The sequence below is a fragment of the Puma concolor genome, chromosome D1 (genome assembly GCF_028749965.1).
Source record: "Puma concolor isolate L17-30 chromosome D1, mPumCon1.1.hap2, whole genome shotgun sequence".
Lineage (NCBI taxonomy): Eukaryota > Metazoa > Chordata > Mammalia > Carnivora > Felidae > Puma > Puma concolor.
In genome coordinates, this window is record NC_141676.1 from 112,225,159 (window position 1) to 112,246,829 (window position 21,671).

The 21,671-nt window shown below is 42.1% G+C and overlaps 1 protein-coding gene and 1 long non-coding RNA gene across 4 annotated transcripts in view; one reads left to right on the plus strand and one right to left on the minus strand.

Annotated features, from left to right (window-relative positions):
• The first annotated feature begins 1,004 nt into the window (after positions 1 to 1,004).
• On the plus strand, positions 1,005 to 6,920 carry LOC147576995 (uncharacterized). The gene is made up of 5 exons (XR_015241379.1): positions 1,005 to 1,378; positions 2,201 to 2,239; positions 2,588 to 2,677; positions 4,436 to 4,587; positions 6,619 to 6,920. It is a non-coding gene; the product is annotated as an uncharacterized LOC147576995 (long non-coding RNA).
• LOC147576996 (uncharacterized) overlaps positions 2,804 to 21,671 on the minus strand; it is a 97,422-nt gene continuing 78,554 nt past the window's right edge. For 2 of the 3 annotated variants that reach the window (XM_086679240.1, XM_086679241.1), the window contains 3 exons: positions 12,370 to 12,448; positions 7,927 to 9,793; positions 2,804 to 3,022 (listed from right to left, as the gene is read on the minus strand). In XM_086679240.1, coding sequence (XP_086535366.1) covers positions 9,469 to 9,793; positions 12,370 to 12,448 — 404 coding nt within the window. In that variant the 3' untranslated portion in view covers positions 2,804 to 3,022; positions 7,927 to 9,468. The remainder of the gene's footprint in view (positions 3,023 to 7,926; positions 9,794 to 12,369; positions 12,449 to 21,671) is intronic. The other variant, XM_086679242.1, reaches the window with a different exon arrangement.

Genomic DNA, 21,671 nt, shown 5'->3' on the forward strand with positions numbered 1-21,671 from the left:
TATTCCTTTTCACTTCCCCTGCCAGTGCTGCTGTGTGACAAGGACAGGGAAGCTCAGAAGTTCCTAAGTGGCTTTTTGATAGCATGATGATATTCTGATGTCCTGGCAAGGGTTTAGGGCTGGCCTTAGCCTCTCATCATCCTTTAAAACTTTAGAATGGGGAAATATGTTAATGGTGTCAAAACTGGGTCATGTCTAGATTTGATTCAGCTAGAATTTATCAGGGGTGACTGAGGTCTGCAGAGCACTTTTTGCTCTTTTTTTAAACATTAGCTGCCATTTCTGTTGTTGCTTGTGCTTTAGCTCTCGCCGTGTTTTATTCTTTCTCTCATTTGGTGTCTTTTATTTGTAGCAGTCTGGAAAAACTCATGGCACCTGGTGTGCTATAACTCTGTATGAATTCAGCAAACAGCCAACTTCATGTAATATTTCAGAAGAGCTTTCTAGAGAATGAAAGAGACATATCTTAGTTCAAAGGTTTTGCCTACTCTTCCTCACTTCCTTCCTTCCTGTTTCTTTGTTTCAGGATTTAAAAATAATCCTAGTTCTAAACTTCAGTGTGAATACTGGGTTTAAAAAAAAAATAAGTGAGGGAAAGGACGATTTAGAGCATTTTGTAAATGTCTGTATTATCAATGGTCAAAATTGAATAGGCTGAATAGGCTGTTTATATTCATTCAATATAAACAGATTTTTGGTTGAAAAAAGCTATTTACGTTGTGCTCTTTAACAGAAATTGTGAAGTAACATGACTTAAATAGGAAATTCTATTTTTTCTTATTTTTAATCCTGTGAATTAATTATGCAAAATGTAGGCTTTTACTAATAATGTTTTGACAACAAATTTGTTTTTTCCCCTCTTAGAGCCTCTAGAATATCATGGTAAGAATTTAAGCTTTAGTTTTCTTTGCAGTATTTTCTCAGTACTGGTGTTTGGTGTGGGTTGTTTTTTTTGTTTGTTTTGTTTTGTTTTTTTTTAATGTTTGAGTGAGAGAGACAGAGTATGAGTGGGGGAGGGACAGAGAAGGAGACACAGAGTCCGAAGCAGGCTACAGGCTCCTACCTGTCACCACAGAGCCTGATGGGAGGGTAGAACCCATGAACCACGAGCTCATGACCTGAGCCAAAGTCAGACACTCAACCAACTGAGCCACCCAGGCACCCCTCAATGTGCTTTTTACTTCAACTAAGAATAAATATGGTGACATCTGTTGTCTAATTGATTTGTTAACTCTTGAAATTCATCTTTCTCTTCCCTGTTCAGAGCCTAAGTGACAATGTGGAGGGAGTTACCATCTCAAGATAAGACATCAGGAGGAGGAACACATCACCACAGTAGAGGGAATGAAAAAGTGATGATATGAGCCTGAGGTTTGGAGTGAGTACTTTGCCATGACCTGGCTCTTGCTGAAATGTCACAATAAGAAAACCCTTTTTGAGTCTATCAAGAAGCCTAAGCTTAGAGAAGAAGCCAGATATTGCCAGGCAGGGTGTGTGTCACAAGAGAGGTTTAAACCATGGTTTTGAGTCTGAAGTGGAGGGAGCCATTTGTGCCAGGAGGGCATGAGTGGAAATGAATTTGTTGCAAATGGGGGTAGACTGTGGTGGTTCTATGGCGCTGTTGAGAGCCAGGGTGGCTGCCTGACACTTAGCAAACCCTCCAAGGCTGGTGTTTATCCCTTTGAATGCAGCAGTGGTGGCGGTGAGAAAAGTGACCTCAGGGCATAAGAGCTCTCACACTAGGCCAACAGAAGAGAAGTTTGCACTATATGGTCAGATGAGAGAATTAATCCCTGTTAGAGGAGTCTGTTCTAGAGCTTACATGTGTTATCCACCTGTAATTGGGTGCTTCGTGTGTGTTGAATGATATTCCTGTAAGGTTGGAGGGTAATGTTCGCATGTTGGAATGAAAAAAGTTTGTTTTCTAGGAATTGCCATTAATCCAGATCCTCCAGCCACTAAGTGTAAAGCTGAGATTGTACCCGTATGTTTGATTCCAAAGGACTTGTCCTCCAGGGCCCCTAGCCTTGGGTTCATGAAAGGCAATCTGTGAGCAGCAGAAAGACATCCAAGGCCTTTGAGTAGTCAATCAGTCAGCAGTTTGAGCTTTCCTTGATATTCCAAATAGCACCTGGGGGTGTAAGTAGCTCAAATCGAGACTAAATGATGGTTTTGTTTTTGTTTGTTCCTTTATTTGCAGCGACCTATGTATGTACCTTAATAACTGGAGGAGAGAAATGTAAGTTGATAGGATTTGATTTTTCGGTTTCATCTCTGGTGGTGACATAAGTATTTGAAGTGATTGAATTTTCCAAGAAGGGTGTTTCCAGATGGGAGAGAAATTAGAAGATATTTTATTGTGTTGCTCCATTTTGGACAATATTTTAAATAGCAGTCTCATTGAAATAAGGTTTTCTTAGGTTTAAAATGCTGCTAAAACTTGATTCCTTCAGGCACAATGGGAAAGCTAAAATGTTAGTTACACCCACCTGTCAGATCATGTGTCGGTGCTGCTAATACACTGGGATTATTCGATGTCACTGGTTTGGTAACAAACTTAGAAAATGTTTTCTCTCCTTTTAGTTAGTTTACAGAGAATAACTGAGAAGATCAATACTTTTAAGAAAGAAAACAGAGAACTTTACTTCCTGAAGAAATATCCATTTGGGAACAGAAGGTAGCATGGCCCTTTCAAATATTTTTTGTGATTTCATTTTGGTTACTTCCACTCTGGTAGATCATCCCACTGACCTATTCTATGTGTTCTATAAGCAGTACCAATTCAAGATAAGCTTCACAAATGTAAAGAGCTACCTCTTTATTTGTGAAAGGAGTCACACATTAGAACGTAGGTTTATCTAGCACTATGCCTTTTTTTTTTTTAAATTCTGATTCCTTTTTCGTGTTTTATACAACAATGAATTAAGGAAATGTCTTCAGGAAACTAAGAGAGAAAGTAAGTTTCTCTCTGATGAAGCTCTTAAATTGAAGGTGAGAATCCCTTCTTTGCCTGGATTGTATTCTAAAAAACACAAGTAAAAGTAATGAATTATTATTACTCATTCAACACATTTTGTTGAAGGAGAACATAAAAATAGTTGAGCACTTTAATTAAATTAAAAATATTAGTGTTTATTAATTTTTTGAGAGACAGAGACAGAGCACAAGCAGGAGAGGGGATAGAGAGAGAAGGGGAGACACAGAATCCAAAACAGGCTCCAGAGTCTGAACGGTCAGCAAAGAACCCGACACAGGGCTCAAACTCACAAACCACAAAATGACGACCTGAGCTGAAGTCAGATGCTTAACCGACTGAGCCACCCAGGCACCCACTTGAACGAAATTTTAAATGACACCCTTCAAAGTGCACTTGCTACCTTGCAAACTCAGAGAGAGACAGGAATGTGAAGAATCAGGAAGTGGTAAGAGTTGGCTGCTGAGTTTTACTGTAATTTGGCTTTGGAGGCTTTTTGTTCATTGGGTGAAGTGAGCACAGCATATTTGCTTGCCATTTACCACAGTAGAGAGTGGGCCTCTGGGAGCCAAACTTCTTTCTGAACAATGAGCTGGAATTTCAGTAGGACCACCAAGATAAGTTTTGCCATTTCAAGGACTACCTTTTGTTTTCACAACTAGGTAATTATCACATCATTCAACTCTGCCCTCCAAGATATGTAGAAAATCCCCAAATATAGTTGAGAGAGAAAGGGTGATAGCCAAAGTGTATAATCCTTTCCTTTAAAAAAGATATTTTTAAATCATTATTTTTTTTAGTGAGACAAGGCATGTGAGTGGGGGAGAGGGGCAGAGGGAAAGAGAGAGAATCTTAAGCAGGATCCATGCTCAGTTTGCAGTCCAACATAGGTCTGGATCGCATGATCCTAGAATCATGACCTGACCCAAAATCAAGAGTCTGATGCTCAACTGACTGAGCCACCCAGGTGATCTGTAGTCTCTTTCTCTCTTAAGGCTGAACAGTGAATTCTCAACATGAATGGGGGAAGGGGGATACACACACACACATACGCATATACATACATATGTATACCACTAAGAAAGCCACTTATGAGTTGTTAGACGTGAACTATCTTCCACCATCTTTGTCTTCTAGTTATATTTATGCCTCAAGGTCTTTGTTTATTGCAATGCTGTGCGATCAGTTTTCTGTAAAAGTCTTTTCTCATATCTGTCTTAACTACAAGATTCAAATGTTGAATTCGAGGATGTGGAGCTAAGAGCCTTGAGGTCCAATAACTGTCAACTGGAAGGTGTATTTTCTGTTGGGAAGAAATCTCCATATGATGGCAATGACTGCATTGGAAAGGGAAAGAATACCCTCATGCCTTCAAGGTTCTTGCGTTTTTTCTGTCTCGCCAAAATCAAGACTCAGGTCTTGTGCACCTTTATAAAGAAAACCCCTTTTTCTTTTTTACAGAAAATAAAAAGGCCCTGGAAGACAAGTGTAATGCATTGAGGACTGTGAAAGCAACAAAGGAAGCAAAAGTCAAACAGCTGAAGGAGAAAGCATATCACCTAGAAGAATTCTATGAACAAAGAAAAGTGGCTACAGAAGAGTAAGATATTCATGTGAGAACTGTCACAAGTACTGCATTGTAAGAAAGAATGTGGCAACCAATAGAGATAATTATATTTCTTTTGGAACTGGATCCAGAGTATTTTGCCAAATGCATTCAGTGGAATTGTGCCTGCCCTTCCTACCTTGCTTTCTGTAACCTGCATTTTCCTTTCTGCCCTAAGTGCTTGTCACACATTGTGTCATGAATTTGGGGCCAAAGAGGGAATGTACCAGCAGTAACGTTGATACCTGGATCCACTGTAGATACACCTACATTGCCCTATAGGTTTCAAGCCCATCACACTGTTTTGTCATCCAGCAATTAGGTCATTTTGTTCAGGGCCAGACATGGGTCAAAAATGTGTGTGTGTGTGGGGGGGGGGGGGGAATTTGAATTATCTTGCTACAGACACAATAGAAACTGCTTTCTGAAAAGTGGGTAGGGGTACCAGCTGTACTGAATCCCTGCATCCATTCGGCCAGTGAGATTGTTCAGTGCAGGCCCAACCCCTAAGAAAGTCGAATTGTTTCCTGTCCCCTGAGGTTTTACATGTAACTTTTCTGAGTCTTGACCAAAGCCTGCAGCTTCACTAGGGCTCATCTTTGCTGGCCACCCCTGAACTACATTTGTTTACTTCTAAGTCTTTGCCCATAAGGTTGTTCAGCTTCTTTGCCATTCAGATGTATGCCCCCCAAATCAATGATGAGCCCTAGGAAGATTGGGTCCAACTGCCAGGCTGGCTTTGTCCTGGGCTTCCTTCCTATCTTGGTCTTGTGTGTCTTCGTGGGGTTGTTAAATATTTGGTGCATTCACTCACATGCTTCCTCCTTTGTACAGTATTTCCTTTTGTTCTCAGGACATCAGGGACTTTAGAGTCCCTCACTTATGTTGGAAAGTGAACTCTTCCTTCTCTTCCCTGGAGACTCAGCTTTATGTTAGTCCTTTCCACACCTGGGGTTAGGGTCTGTTCTGTCTCACTGGCATCTTCTGGGTTTTTTTTGTTTTTTGTTTTTTAATTTGTAAGCTCTTTCTGTGAGTACAGTGCCCTGACCACCTTTCTATCTTCAACCCCTTACAACAGAGCCACTACATTACAACCATGCCAGAAAGCATTTGCTGAAGGACTGCCTGAGGCCAGAAGGAAATGCATGTGCCTTTCTGTGTCTCATGCTTTTGTGTCCATTTCTAAGAGAATTTCAATTTTGCATGTGATTCTTGAGTACATTAAGTGTCAATGTGAAAGCCTTTAAATGAACACCACAAACAAAATAGTCTGAGGGCAACACAACAAACCAGCCTTTCTAAGCATTGCCTTTTGCTGCCTTCACTATCAATGGAACCAGTCTTGTTAAAGTAGATTGGCTCCATGAAGTTGAGATTTTTCCATCTGAAGTCTGTTTCCTGGAAATAAACCCAGACTGTGTGACATTTCATATCAGGTTATACTTCAGGAGATGTTGCCCCTCTACGATTGGCCTTTTTCTCCACTAGGATATGTAAAGGTGGAGGCAGGGGTTGGAGTCCTGAACTCTAGCGATGTCTGGGAGTGAGCTGCAATGTTGGTGAAGCCATAGTCTGGGAGGTCGTCTTTCAGGGTGATTGTGTCATGGTACAACTTGTGGACTGAGAATCAGGGCTCCCCATGGAGGTGTAAGACTAGTGATGATCCCCTGCCTTATCCTAATGGGTACAGTTGGTCAGACATGGTTTTTCACACTGATGAAATGAGTCTTCACCATCTCAAACAAAGACCAACTCTGGGAAGGCACGAAGTGCAATGTTATTTGATGACTTTATGATGAAGGAGAGGAAAAAGAGAACTAGAAAGACAGTTCCGATAGCAGAGACATGGCAACAGAGGTTGAATTTTCTTTAACTTAAATGGGGTGCTCACCTCCTTTCTCTGATTGTGTTGTCAGTCTGTGCATTTATGGGAGAGGTGGGGGAAGGGATATCTGCATAGGCCTTCAAGAGTGCTGGGAGGTAAAAAGGGAGAATTTCTGGATCTTGGTCCTGACTGTATATATCTTTCCCATCTTAGGAAGCTGCAAATGATAGTGTGAACTGATGGCAAAGAAGAATCAGCTGGCAGCTGCAGGTAAAATTTGAAAATAGCTACAGAAAGGGCTCCTGGGGGGCTCAGTCAGTTAAGCGTCTGCCTTCAGCTCAGGTCATAATTTCACAGTCCATGAGTTCGAGCCCCGTGTCAGGGTCTGTACTGACAGCTCCGAGCCTGGAGCCTGCTTCGGATTCTGTTATCTCTCTCTCTGTCCCTCCCCCATTCATTCTCTCTCTCAAAAATGAACATTAATAAAAAAGGAAAACAGCTACGAAAGAAATAAGTACAAGTGAGTTCAGCTACTAATTACCAGCAGCTCATGAAACCTGTGTTCATTTTTTTTAACCTTTTTACAATGTTTAGACTCAACTTAGTAATATAAAAAAAAATTCAGAGATCATATCCGTAGAGTATTAACAGATAAAAAAGGTAAGTTTTAGAAAGAACAAAACAATTAGGTTTTTAAACATTTGCAGATCTCAAGCAATAGCCAGACTATGTAAGAAACTTTGTCCATGCCAACATTCCTTGGGGGTGGTGTCAGTTGTCATAATCTATAGGAGAGCAGTGTGTTGTACGATGAATCATAACCATCAACATGGTAGTGCCATTCCATGGCCCTCGTCTTTGCATCCTGGTGAGGATATAAGTTAAAGAAGAATAGAGCTTTATCTGAATGACACTTGTCACATGATGAATTAGGGAAAGATTGAAAATGGGAAGGAATTCTATGAACTCTGAGCCCTACGGGCATGGAATAATGAGTAAGGTAAGGATGTAACAATAGCTTTGATCCTACTGTACATTTATAATCATGTGAAAAGTGTTTCATGTGTAAGAATAAATTGTATCAGGGGACAGATATGAGGTTGTTGGGAACGTGGGCAGATTATTTAAAATCATACCCAATATTGGGTCTTATCTGACAAGACCAATTGTAACTCACAGGCAACAAATTGAACAAACATGGGAACAGCTGCAGCAGGCAGAGCTCACCTTTAGATACCAGGTAACCTGAGCTCTGCCTGACATACTGAACCCTTAGCACCTCATGCGGGTGAGTGTAGCAGCCCTTGGAATCCCTAACCACGGGCTTTTCATTGTTGGCTTTTTCAGATTGCAGCTCATGAGAAGAATGCTCAGGACAACTAGGTAAGTGTTTTCTTGTCTCCTCCTCTTTCTTTGGTGCACAGTCTGGCACGACTGAAGGTGGATGTGTTGTTTCTCCCCCAGATCAAGACTCAGATCTGGGATAGGGAGATGGCGGAGTAGGGCAGGGAGGTCGCTTACTTGAAATACAGGTGTGGTCATTTGACTTGCATTTTTATGGGTGTTTCCAGGGGTGATGCGTGCACTGTTTGTTGTCTAGAAGATGACGTGGTGTTGCAACTCTTATATAAGTCCATTATTTTTCTGTATCCAAGACTGGACAGGATGGAAGCAAAGAGGCTGCCTGAGGGATACAGGAGGCAGAAACCAATGGCTGCAAGACCAGAGACGCAGAACCCTCCAAGAGAGGTAAGGAGCATGTTGTGATGTGCCACAGTCTAATTTCTGCTGTGCAGCCTGTTCCTGTGTGTGATCATCGTGTGGTCTGGAAAGAATCACAAGCACTAAGGATGGCAGGTGGTCTGAAGGGGTGACAGAAGGGTGTTCTCCTCTGGTGCCGCAGGCAATGAGGCACTTGTCCCTGTGACTGGTGGAGCTCATGCCCCTCCTCTGTGACCCTCCCACCTCCTCTAGCATCCCCCTGTCTGAAGAGCCTGGAAAGGATGACAGGACATGGGCCCCATCCACCCGGACTCAATGTGAAGACTTTATTTGAGGAGAAGGTCATTTATTCACTATTTTAAGGGTCTTTATTTTTGTTTGTTTTTGGGAACTGTAGCCCTACATCCCTCAATTCAAGTTCCATAGAGCTTAGCTTAGTCCTCTGATGGTATCAGTGCAACTCTGCAGCTTCACTGCTAACTTCTCATAGTTTTCCTTTTCTCAATAGTGTAAAATTAGTCTTTCGTTATATAATAACTGCTCTCATGTGGAAGGCAGCTTGTAGATAAGCTGAGAGATTGAACACTTTGCCTTAAGTCTGAAGAAATGCACCCTTCTTGAGATCCATTGAGGATATACACCAAACCAGTATTCTCAATTTTATTCTTTTTTTTTTTTTTTTTAAGTTTATTTTGAGAGAGAGAGTCTGGGAGGCACAGAGTAAGAGGCACAAAGAGAGAATCACACGCAGGCACCACAGTGTCAGTGAGGAACCCAATGCTGGGCTCAAATTCACAAGCTATGAGATCATGACCTGAGCCAAAATCAAGAGTCAGATGCTTAACCAACAAAGCCACCCAAGCGTCCTCATATTTATTCTTAATCTGTAATGAAATCGTGATTTCCCATGATGTATACTGAGAAACCTCTGTTTTACTGATGACTTCTAAATTGCTAGTTGTGCCTGACCGGTCCACAGTTATTTGATTAATTACAAAACAACATGAACTAGGGCACCGTGAGGTCTTTATCAAGGTGAGGGATGGTTCTCCCCCTTGTCCTTGGGGGTCGCCTGAGGCATGTGGGATACCCTCTGCCTCTGGTCAGGGACCTGAGTGTAGGGAAAAGTTTAAGATATTTGAGGAATGAGATGAGGGATTGTTTTCATTCCACACAGTCCTCTAAAAGCAGAAAAAACCTCCGTCCCTTCTAGGATCTTTAGTAGATCCAGAAACTGCTGAAACCTCTGTGAATTACAGCAGCTCTGACTATACCAAGAATGCAGACGAGGACAAAGTAAACACTAGGGCCATTCTCAGTTGTAACTCTTTCGGGAAACCCTCATCTTTCTGTACAGCACACTCTCCCGGCCTTGTCTTGTTCTGTGTGTTCTGTGTCTGTTTGTTCTTTGTTTTCCAAATGCACACCCATAACCCAGGAGCCCACAGACTTCTCACTTTTTAGTCTGTCAGCTTTCTGTGGCAAGTTTAGAGGTGAAAAGTGCTTAGAGACTGAGTACCTTAAGGTTTTTCCGTGTGGTTCAGGAAATAATGAGAGGAGGATGACCCCACACTCCAAACAGAAGCCTCCTGGGCTGGGTGACCCCTTCCAGACCTCACCTCTGTGGGAACAGTGTGGCTGCTGTGTCTTCCTTTCTTGATTCTGGCTAGGAGATGAACCTGTTAGAAAGTCTGCCATATTGTTTAAAATTCAAAAGTGCAAAACGACATCATGACTCCAACTTTATATTTTGTGCCCCGTACCATTTAGAGTGGTCTTAGATAAAGTCAGTGTCATCACGCATCACCTTCCCATATTTGTTGGTAAATGAGTTGTCTGGAATCCTTCCAGCTATACCTTAGGTAAAAATAGTTCGAACACTGTGTCCTTCAATTATGTTTATATGAGCAGTTTCTGGTTGTGTCCCCAGTCACTGTTAGAGCTGATACAGTCTCATGACACATACCAGGAGTTTTATACCAAAACACTTGCTTTAAATCTGTTATGTGAATTTCTACCTCTTTTTTCTGTTGGGCATAATTACTCTGTGTCCTGTAGTATGCCTAAAATCAGAATTCCCTATGAATTAAGATGAACACATCTGAGCTTTGTAGACATTCATAAGTAACTTATTTGTCACAGAACACTCTCATTCCCCTGCAAGATTCCAGGCATCCTCCACTCCCCAGAGGTCTCAGAGGCCTTTGACAACACTTCAGGAAGGAAGACTCCTTTCTCAGGGAGAGAAGCAGAGGAGGCAAGGTGAGGGTCCAGCTGCAGAACTTTTCGCCAGGAGTGGCTATGATTCCATGAGCAGAATATGAGCCATTTATTCCCACTCATTTTTTTGTGTTCTTAACATACCAAAACAGAGCATCTGGAGTCGCCGTAGAGGAGGGATGCAGGGTGAACCTGGACATCGATGGCTGCCTGTCCAGAGAATGCTACTTCATTAGACTGTAATTACTTCTGTTAACCCTCTAGGACAGGACCCTTGCCATTTTACTTCTGCAGACATGGGCAGTGATGAGTGGTGGCAGTAGGTTAACCTCTTGCATCTACTACCCCAAGCTGTAGGTGGTGTCCAGTGGCAGGGATGGAGCTTTCAGGTGGCATCTCTTGGATCCTGGTGGCAGAGAAGGTGGCAGGTGCGAACACATTCTTCTCTGGTTTTGATATTTGTTCTCTTGTCTGGCATATGAATGTAGCTGTCACTTCTGTTCTGCAGGGCAGTCTGGATCCTGGGGACCTCCTCTGTTAACTGGATGATTTTGCATGCCCTACCCTAGAGGTGCCCCGCCCCCATGGACTATTAGGCACATCCACCTCCTGAGCCTTGGTGGCCCTGGGGCCACCCCAAACTCCTCCACCTGCAACACTTGGCAAGATGATCTGAGCACTAGAAGTTGACTTGTAAAACACACTCATCTTATTTTTGTTGGTGTTAGGCCTTTGGCCAAGGTGCAGGGGCAGTGCCACAGACTATTGTGATACAAGGGGAATGTGTCTGTTTCCATTACCACATTCCTCAAGTTTCTCATGCTCAACATATCATCTTTGTCATTTCCCCCACCATATGTTGGTACAGGCGTCTCTTGTGGGGAAGGAATGGGGCCGTGTACAGAAAAGCAGACAGAGCGGTTCAGCAGTGATGCCCTCCCTATACACAGTCCACGTGCTGGGATCTGTGAGGCATGAGGCACAACGTAATGTATGTCCATCTAGTTGTGCCCCCAGCCATCTATAGTTGTTCGATGAGTGAGGAATACATCTGAATCAGGGCTTTTAGGAGTCTTCATTAGGTTATAAGGGATGGTTCTTCAAGTTCTTCTTGGGGATCACCTGAGGCATGTGGGACACCCTCTGCATCTGATTTGGGATCTGACTGGGGCAAAGAGTTTAAGTTGTCAGAAGAATGAAGGGAGGGTTTTGTTTTTGTTTTTGTTTTTGATCTCTAAACAGTCTATTCAAATCAAAATAAACCTCCATCCCTTCTAGGGCCTTTAGCAGATCCAGAAGCAGGTGTCACTCCCAAGAGTGACATCAACACTGGCTCTACCAAAACTGCCAAGAAGCATAAGGTAAATGCTGTGGCATTTTCAGTTCTATGTCTTTCCAGAGAGCCGCATCTTTCTGTGCAGCACACTCTCCTGCCACTGTCTCTGGTTTGAGTGCCGTATGGTATGGGTGCTGTCTTTTTTTTCCCCCCAAATGCACAACCTTTACCCCTGAGTCTACGGGCTTCCCTGTTTTCCACCTGGCATCTCTTTGTGGTACCTTTAGAAGCTAAGTGTGCTTAAGGGTGAGGACCATAGGGCTTTTCCAACGTGTTCCCGGAATAAATCAAGGAGGATGACACCACACTCCACTTGTAAGTCTCCTACCTTGCCTCATTCTTTCCAGATCTTCTCAATGTGAAATCATTGCTTTTGCTGTTTCTTCCTCTCCTGTTTCTATCAAGGGTTTTCACGTGTTCATAAAAATCTGTGGGTATCCTTACAGTTTGAAAATGAAAACTGCCTTCACTCCAACTTATATTTTTGTATGCGTCATTTAGAATGGTCTTAGATGAAGTACATTTTATACCCATCAGCATTCCATCTTTTTTTTGGTAAATGTGCTGTCCAAAATTCCTTCAAGTGTGCCATGGGTATAAATACTGTAAACTATAAGAGGTGACATATTTGTCATAGAAAACATGCCCTGAAACTTAAGTTGTGAAGAGAAAAAATCCAAAATTACCTGTGTGGCAAGTCCCCACCATGTCCTTCACTTGTGTTCACATGAGCACATTCTCTTGTGTCCTGTGTCACAGGTACAGCTAAAACATAGAAACATACGCCAGAAATCAAAGTACATTTGTGTTAATTTTGTCATTTAGAATTTCAGCTCACTTTTCCAGAGGACACAATTACCCTGCAAAATGTACTGTACTTAAGCTGAGGAGTACCTCTGAATTCAAATAAATTAGCTGAACCCAACTAATATGTATAGGTTACCTGTTTCTCTAAGAGCATGCTTATCCAGGTCCTCTGTAGGATCTCAGGATCCCCACCTCCCCATGTGTCTCTGTGCCCATGGATAGCACTTCCAGAGAGGAGGAGACCCCACTGTTGAGAGAGAAGTAGATTGGGCACAGGCAAGGGCTTAGAGGCAGAGCTTTGAGCCACGAGGGCTATGATTCCATGTGTGGAGACTGGGATTGTCATTCCTTCTCATTCTGTAGTTCTTCACATATAAATAAGCAGCCTCTGTGGTGGAGGGTGATGAGAGGTAGAGGGTGATCCTGGACATAGATGTCTTCCTATCTGGAATATGCTACGTTGTTAATTTGGCATTAAGTCTACTAATCTAGCAATAGAGCCCTTGATGTTTCTACATTTCCCGACACGTGGAGACACTAGTTTATCCATAACATCCGTTCCCCATCCCAAAGCTGTAAGTGGAACCCAAAGTATGGGTAGAGATTTTGGCACTGATGCTGCCCTCTTGGAACATGGTGGTCAGGAAGCTGGCAGGTTACGAGCACTGCTTCTTTGGGTTTCTGCTCTTTGCTGATGTTGGTGCTTTGTTCTATCCTGTGAACATAGCTTTCATTTCTGTTCTGCAGGCCGTTATGTATGCAAGAGGGCCTGTTCCTTTCCCAGGATCGCCTTGCAGGCTCTATCCCATGGACCACCCTTCACTACCAGTCATGGGCTATAGGCCACCTCCCTCTCTTCCACCTACTCTATTTGCTAAGATGACCTGAACTGGATGATTGGCTGGTAAAGTATATTCATCTTCTTCATGACTGACTTCGTGGTAATGATGTAGAGATGGTTGTGAGTCTTGGCAATCCAACTACAACCTGCCTGAGGACACTGTAGCATATCTCAAGTTTCTCAGGGCACACATACAATGGGCAGTGTCATTTCCCTGTAATACAGTGAGCTATATACATCTTTCTTGTCAAAATGAAAGAGGATTTTCTACACAAAAGCAGATGTATCAGCAGCACTGGTGCATATTTTGGAGGCACAATGCTTTGGGTTCTATAAAGAATGAGGTGCACCCCTAACTTTTAGAGCATCAGGTGTCCTATGTGAAAGAGGGACATGCATTAAGTGACACAGACCTTGTGATCACCATAATGGAAACACCAGTGAAGGATCCAGTGCAGAAATAGGGGAAACTTGTATTACACAGGAATAGAAGGGAAGTTGAGGACAGTAAGCAGAGTTTGAGGAAGTGCAGAGGGTGCTGGGGTCAGTGAGATGCAGTTGGAGGCCATTCCTGACCACAGCCTGAGCAGGGAGTGTGAGGTTCACACGGAGCTGCTATGTGCGATCACTCTCAGTGCACAATGCAGTGTTCATCTCCGAAATGTCATTTTCGTCAAAGTGCACCTAGGTAATCATCTAAAAAGGCTGTTGTCACCCTGGGTTTTCTGAAGGTTCTGGATATTTGTGGGGGGAAAATGCCCTGGAGACATGGGAAATTTAACTTGGTCTTATGGAAATGCTTGTATGCCCAAGTTCATAGCCCTCAGTGAGACTAAAAGTGGAGACAGGATCTAGATCAGCTGAGGGCCTGCACTGGCCTTCAGCCTGAGTCAAACTCTTAGTGGGTCAACCTATAATTCAGGGTTGGCCAGAAGCCACCTCTGCATCAACCTGATTACAGCTTTGCATCTCCTCAAGCTTCTCTCACAATATCCTGAGGCTTTGCCTGTGTTCCTGCTGTCTCAGCCCTAATACCAGTTCTCAGTGGGACCTACACAGAGCCTCAGCTGTGTTATCTGTGAAAACAGGGATAATATTTGTTTCTAAGAACATTATGAAAAGAAGACAATAAATACATAAAGCATCTGCAAAATGTCTGGGAAGTGTCCATTCACCCTTCTCACAGTTTCAATTAAGATATCTCCACACAGTGATCATCAAAAAACGATGGTCACAGAAGCTCATTAAACTAAAACTGTTAACATGTCAGCCCAGGGACTGGGAATCGCCGTTTTAAACAATGAGACAAGGTCCCTCATTTTTCTATTAAAATTCGGGCCCTACCAGACAAAGAAAGAAGAGATAATTATGAGAATGTGTACATTCATAGATCTAGATCTGAAGACAATCATTTTCCATTACATACAATCTCACAGATGCAGCCACACTCTAAAGTGTTCATCTGAGGCCACACCCACTGATAAACTACAGAAGACAGAATGCATGTAGGAAAACATAAGATCAGAGGGAAATAAACCAAAATCTCTTTGCCTTATAGGACAACTATTCTGAAATTTGAAGAGGACTGTGCACGGAGACAGAATATGGTGATTACATATACATTTTAAGCAGGTGTCAGATCTGCCTGAATGCTTTCCCTGCCCATCCTGTCCCCTCCACTTTGTCGTTCCTACTGTCCGCTAACCCACCTTTCATCGTTCTATCTCTGTGTCAGCGTCTGCTTCTAGGACCATCTACTCTCACTCCCCATCGAGTGCACACAGTGGGGTTCCTGTACACACAGGTAACAAAGTGTTACCAGAAATGGTGGTGATAGAGGATAGAAGCAAGATCACCCTTTGTGCAGGGGAGCCCGAGGGAGTTTTCTGGGATGATGGGAACTTCCTATATCTAGATTGATGGGGTGCTTATGCTCATTTATTTTAGAAATATTCACTGGCTTCCTGGTGCCTTGGGGTCAAATAGATAGGTATCTGTCCCTGGGAAATGGTGGAGTTCTAATGGTGGGGAAGGATGAGGGACCAGCAGTGACTGTGGGAGAGGAGTGAGGAGGCCACACATGGAGTCAAACCCTTGCCCAGGGTGCCAGGTCTCCACAGACAGCGCCATGTGTAGGGGGGCTCTGAGGAACAGAGATTTCTTGATCAGACCCGTGAACTACATAATGCTCTTGCAGTTTCCTCACTGAGGGATGGCCAGAGCAGAGGCCAGGAGCTGGAGGACACCCTGATCATGGCTGGATTGGAGCAGGGGACCTGGGGGATTGAGTCAGAGAAAGGGACAGGCAGAAGGTAGCGACAGGGAGTCTGAGAGACAAAGGGGAGAGAAGAGAAGGTACGTTTCTCTGCTGACTTCACCTACATTTCTGTGTGAACAAAAGGGGATTCTTGTCTCCAAGGGAAGGGAAGAGTGCGAGCGAAAAGAGTGACATTCTCAGCTCAAGTGCCCAGGATATCTGCCTTGCTCTTGAGTACCTAACACAGGAAGCCCATGCTTTCTGTCATAATTGGAACTGCAGCTCGTGCCATTTAGTGAAAATCAATCCAATTATGAATCCCTCATCACTCATACCGCAACATCATCATACTGCAACAAAATTAAGTAAACAGAGTGAAAGATACAATACAGGATAAAGTCCAAAGCTAGACCGACTGCAATACTTAACAGGAATACAGGCTATCAGAAAAGGAGGTACCCCCGTGCAGGCATTCAGACACCTGGGCAATATCTGAAAACATAAAAAAAATATAGTCCGTACTTCAAAAGCAACATTAACTTAGACACAAAGGAATCATGATTTAAGGTTTAGAGAGAAACCATATGACTTCATGGTGCTGTAGCTATGAGATCAAGTCTCATCAAATCATACCCTTTAACTAGAGGCTATTTGTTATATGTAAATTATACATCATTAAAGAGAGTTTCAAAACATAAAATACTAGAAGCAAATGTGGGAAAGTTCCTTTCTAATCCTGAGTGCATGGGTGATAGGAGTCTGTCTGACCATGTCTCAAAAATCCAAAAGATGAAGACATTTAAAAAATTAATAATAGCAGAGTAAGAGGACCCTGAGCTCACCCTGTCCCATGTTTTCAACTGCATAACATCCACATCCAAGTCCATGAACCAGAGAGCGATCCAAAGACTGGCAGAACAAACTCCACAACTAAATAGAAGCTGTACCTGAAAGGTTAGGAAGGTCAGAAAGGTGGAGGGCAGCTGCCTGCAGAGAGACAGAGAAAGTGAGCCCTCACACCAGGGAGCTCACACAGGCAAGACTAATCCCCAGAACATTTGGCTTTAAAACCCAGAGGGGCTGAATTCCCTTGAGTTTGGATCCTGGAGCTTTAGAGGTCAGATGACCCAGCACTGGGTGATCCAGGAGGATGAGTGATAGCCAGGTCCCTGCCAGTGTAGAGAGACAACGTAAACGTAGCATTTTACACAATGTCAAGGCAACAGGAGACAGACCTGTTCACGCTGACTTCTGAGTCGTTAGGGGACTTCTCCAACAATGAGGGAGCTTACAGGCCCCATTCCTGCCTGTCCCCACCACCACCACCCCCCCGTCCAGGAATAAGACCAGAGGCACATACCAGGGAGTGGAGCTGCACAGACACTTGCTACCTAACATACTAGCCATGTGCCAGTCCTCTGGTGGACTCACCCACTCCAAGCCTGCTGGCCTCAGCACTGGACTCAGGGCAAACTCTGTTAAAACCGCATGGGCACCCTGTCTGGCCAGCTGCAGGCAGAGCTACCACCGCATGCTGTGCACCCCTGGCTACCCTCATCTGTCTCACCCACCCACATGTCCCAGCCACTGACACACTCTGTGCACAGCCTTGAGCCCCTGGTTGCCCTGGTGCATTGCCCCCAGCCACCAAAGACAGCTACAGATTTGTCAACAGAATCTTGGAAAGACAGAAGGAAGTGACATGACATATTCAAAGCACTGAATGGAAAAATCAGCAGCCAAGAATACTCTATCCAGCAAGGCTATCATTCAGAATAGAAGGAGACATAGAGTTTCCCAAACAAAAACTAAAGGAGTTTGTACCACTAAACCAATCCAGCCAGAAATACTAAGAGGGACTCTTTGAGTGGAAAGGAGAGAACAAAAGTGACAACAGGGAGGTAGAAAATACAAATCCAGTAAAAATGAATATTTCTGTAAAAAATCAGTCAAGGAACTCATGTACCAAAATATAGGGAGAAGAAAATAATGGGTTCAAAGGTAAATGACCATCAACTTAATATAAATGGCTAAACATAAAGAAATTATGTAAAAACTTAATGGTCACCATACATCAAAAACCACTCATAAATATGCAAAGAATAAGGAGAAAGAAATCAAAATACATCAGTAAAGTAAATCAGCAAAGCATGAAAGAGAAAGACAAGAAAGGATAGAGAAAATCATTAGAAACCACAACAAAACAGGTAACAAAATGGCAATACATAGATACAAATCAATAATTACTTTGCATGTGAATGGAATGAATGCTGTAATAAAAAGACATAGGGTGTAAAAATGTTTGAAAACACAAAACACATTTATATGCTGCCTACAAATGACCCATTTTAGACTGCAAGACACCTACAGAATAAAAATGAGAGGATGTCAAGAAATGTAAATGAATGTCAAAAGAAACCCAGGGTAGCAAAACTTGTATCAGAAGAAAAAAAAAAGAGAAAGGACTCAAATAAAATCATAAATCAGAGAGGAGAAATCACAACCAACACGTCAGAAACACAATCATAAGATAATATTATGAAAACTTGTAAGTAAAAAATTTGGACAATTTACAAGAAACAGGTAAATTCCTGGAAACATATAAGTTACATTAACTGACACAGAAATAGAAAACATGAACAGAACAATAGCCAGCAAAGAAACTGAGTCAGTAATCAAAAAACTCTCAACAATCAAAAGTCTAGGACCAGATGACTTCACAGGTAAATTCTACCAAACAGTTAAAACAAGGTTAAGGGGCGCCTGGGTGGCGCAGTCGGTTAAGCGTCCGACTTCAGCCAGGTCACGATCTCGCAGTCCGTGAGTTCGAGCCCCGCGTCAGGCTCTGGGCTGATGGCTCGGAGCCTGGAGCCTGTTTCCGATTCTGTGTCTCCCTCTCTCTCTGCCCCTCCCCCGTTCATGTTCTATCTCTCTCTGTCCCAAAAATAAATTAAAAAAAAAAGTTGAAAAAAAAATTAAAAAAAAAAAAAAACAAGGTTAAGACCTCATCTTCTAAGCTATTCCAAAATATAAAAAAGGATGGAAAACTACCAAATTCATTCTATGAGGCCAGCATTACCCTGATACCAAAACCAGATAAAGAGTCCACTAGAAAAGAGAACTCCAGGCCAATATCCTTGACGAACATGGATGCAAAAATTCTCAATCAAATACTACCAACCAAATTCAAAAATACCTTCAAGAAATCATTCGCCACAATTAAGTGGATTTGTTCCCAAGCTGCAAGGTGGTTCCATATTCACAAATCAATCATTGTGATGCATTACATCACTGGGAGAAAGGATAAGAACCATATGATCTGGGCTCCTGGGTGGCTCATTTCTTGATTGGCTCAAGTCATGACCATATGGTTCATGGTTCAGGCCCTGCATTAGGCTCTCTGCTGACAGTTCAGAGCCTAGAGCCTGCTTCTTTGTCTCCCTCTCTCTCTGCCCCTACCCCACTCACATTCTGTCTCTGTCTTTCAAAAATGAATAAACATATAAGAAAAAAAAAAACATACGGTCATTATCAATACATACAGAAAAAAGCATGTGACAAAGTACAACATCCTTTCATGATTATAACCCCCTAAACTAGGTTTACAGGGAACATACATCAACGTAATAAAGGGTTATCTATGCGGTTAACATCAACCTTAATGGGGAAAATCTGAGAGCTTTTCCTCTAAGGTCAGGAAGAAGACAAGGATGTTTACTCACCACTTTTCGTAAACATAGTACTGGAAGTCCAAGCCACAACAATCAGACAAAAAAACAAAACAAAACAAATCCAAATCTGCAAGAAGTGAAACTTTCACATTTTGCAGACTACATGATACTATATATAGAAAACCCTAAAGAGTCCACCCAATAACTGCTAGAACTGATAAATGAATTCAGCAATGTCACAGGATACAAAATCATTGTACAGAAATCTGTTGCATTTCTAGACAACAATAATGAAGCAGTATAAAGAGATATTAAGAAAACAGTCCCATTTACGGTTGCACACCAAATAATAAGATATCTATGAATAAATCTAACCAAAGTGGTGAGCGACCTATACTCTGAAAAGTGTAAAACAGTGATGAAAGAAATTCAAGATGACACAAAGAAACAGAAGGACATTCCATGCTCATGGATCGCAAGTACAAATATTGTGAAAATGTCTATACTTCCCAAAGCAATTGACACAATTAGTGCAATCTCCATCAAGATACCAACAGCATTTTTCACAGAACTAGAACAGTCCTAAAATTTGTATGGAAACACAAAAGACCCCAATCTTCAGAGTAAACAACCTTTATGTGAAGTGATAATTATGGATGGCATTATGCCTCTGGATCTTCTGCTCCAAAACACATTAACTCTGGCCTAAGCATTTGAACAAACATTAGACATATCCCAACCAAGGATCATGCTACAAAATACACTGTACAAAAGTACCCTCAAAACTTTGCAGATTATGAAAAATATGGAAAATCTAAAAATCATCATGACCAGGTGGAGCCTAAGGAGACAGAATGACTGAATGTAATGTGCCAGCTAGGAGGAGTCTGGAACAGAAGAGGTTAAAACTGAAGAAATCTGAGTTAACATATAAACTTTAGTTAATACTACCATATCTCTTCGGGATATTGATTGTGATAATGTACCAACTCATAGGACATCAATAGTCAGAAAACAATCTGATGTCTGTGGAGACTCAGTACTATCTTCCCAATTTTTTTGGTAACTAGAAACCCATCATGAATGAAAAGATTATTAGTAATCATGGTTTTATTTTTTCAACACATAATATCATATAACTAGTTCTAGTATTAGTTACTAGTGATGGACATGTACCTCTTCTTGTTGTTCTTACTATCGTTTAATTTAAATAATAGCATTTGTGTTATGGAAAACCAAATGCACAATGATATAAAATTCATAGAAACATCTACTTTACATATTTTAAGGTAATAACATATGTATATACCACTGTATTCAGTGGTATGTAAATTAAGTGTTTTTCTGATCTTGAAGGAGCATGTCATCTAATGGCTTTCCATAAAGGTGGTTATCCTAGATAATGAATGATACTCAGATTTTACAGGATGTGCTTCACATCATGCCTGAACATTTAAAAAACAATGTACAAACGGCCAGATGAATCATTGTGACTGGTCACTTATTCTAAAGAATCCTTGCTTTAATATTTTCATGCATATTTTTAGCAGGAATACAACAGAATAAAATATTTCCAAATCAAAGAGATTTTCAAAGACTGGAAGAATGATAGGGATTTCAAGTGGTTTCAGAAGGAAAAGATGTGACCATGAAGTGGCAGTCACAGGCAAGCAGCTTTCTCTGGGCCACTTTGACAGGTTTGCATGAGGATATGTGACTTGCCAAAGGGTAAGACCCAGAAGTACAAGAGGGAAAGACAACGCTTTAGGAAGGGGTGACTTGGAAAGGGTGCTTCTGTGCCTAAGTGATGGCTTAGCAGCCTGGCTGGGGGTCCCTGGGTCAAAGACTTCAAAAGTCCATCAGTAACTTAGACTCACAAAGATCTTAGAGCCACAGAGTTGATCTTCATCTATGATTAGGAGATGTTCATAGTTTCACAGGATATGAAAAATCGGGCTGGCAGTAGATGGCTAAAATATTATTTAGGGCTATATCTTTAATAAAAAATAGATGTGTAAAAATTTGGGTTTGGAATGTTAAGAAAAATCACAGGCCCATCATGGAGTTACTTACGTTAAGGCCCCATGTCACCAAACCTAGTTTCATTCCTGCAGGAATGTAACCTTTAATGAGTCAACAAAGAATTTCCTAGTCAGTGCTGGAAATTTAACTGATAGACTCCTGCCATTCCCCTCAGGGAGGCAATCTTACCTAAATGAGGTATTCCGTGCCACTAATTTTTTTAAGTTTATTTATTTTGAGACAGACATAAGGAGAGCACATGCAAGGGAGGGGCGGGAAGAGAGGGAGAGAGAGAATCCCATGACCATGAGGTCATGATTTGAGCCAGGATCAAGAGTCAGACACTTAATCAAGCCATCCAGGCACTCCAAGAATGTGGAGTTTCAAAGG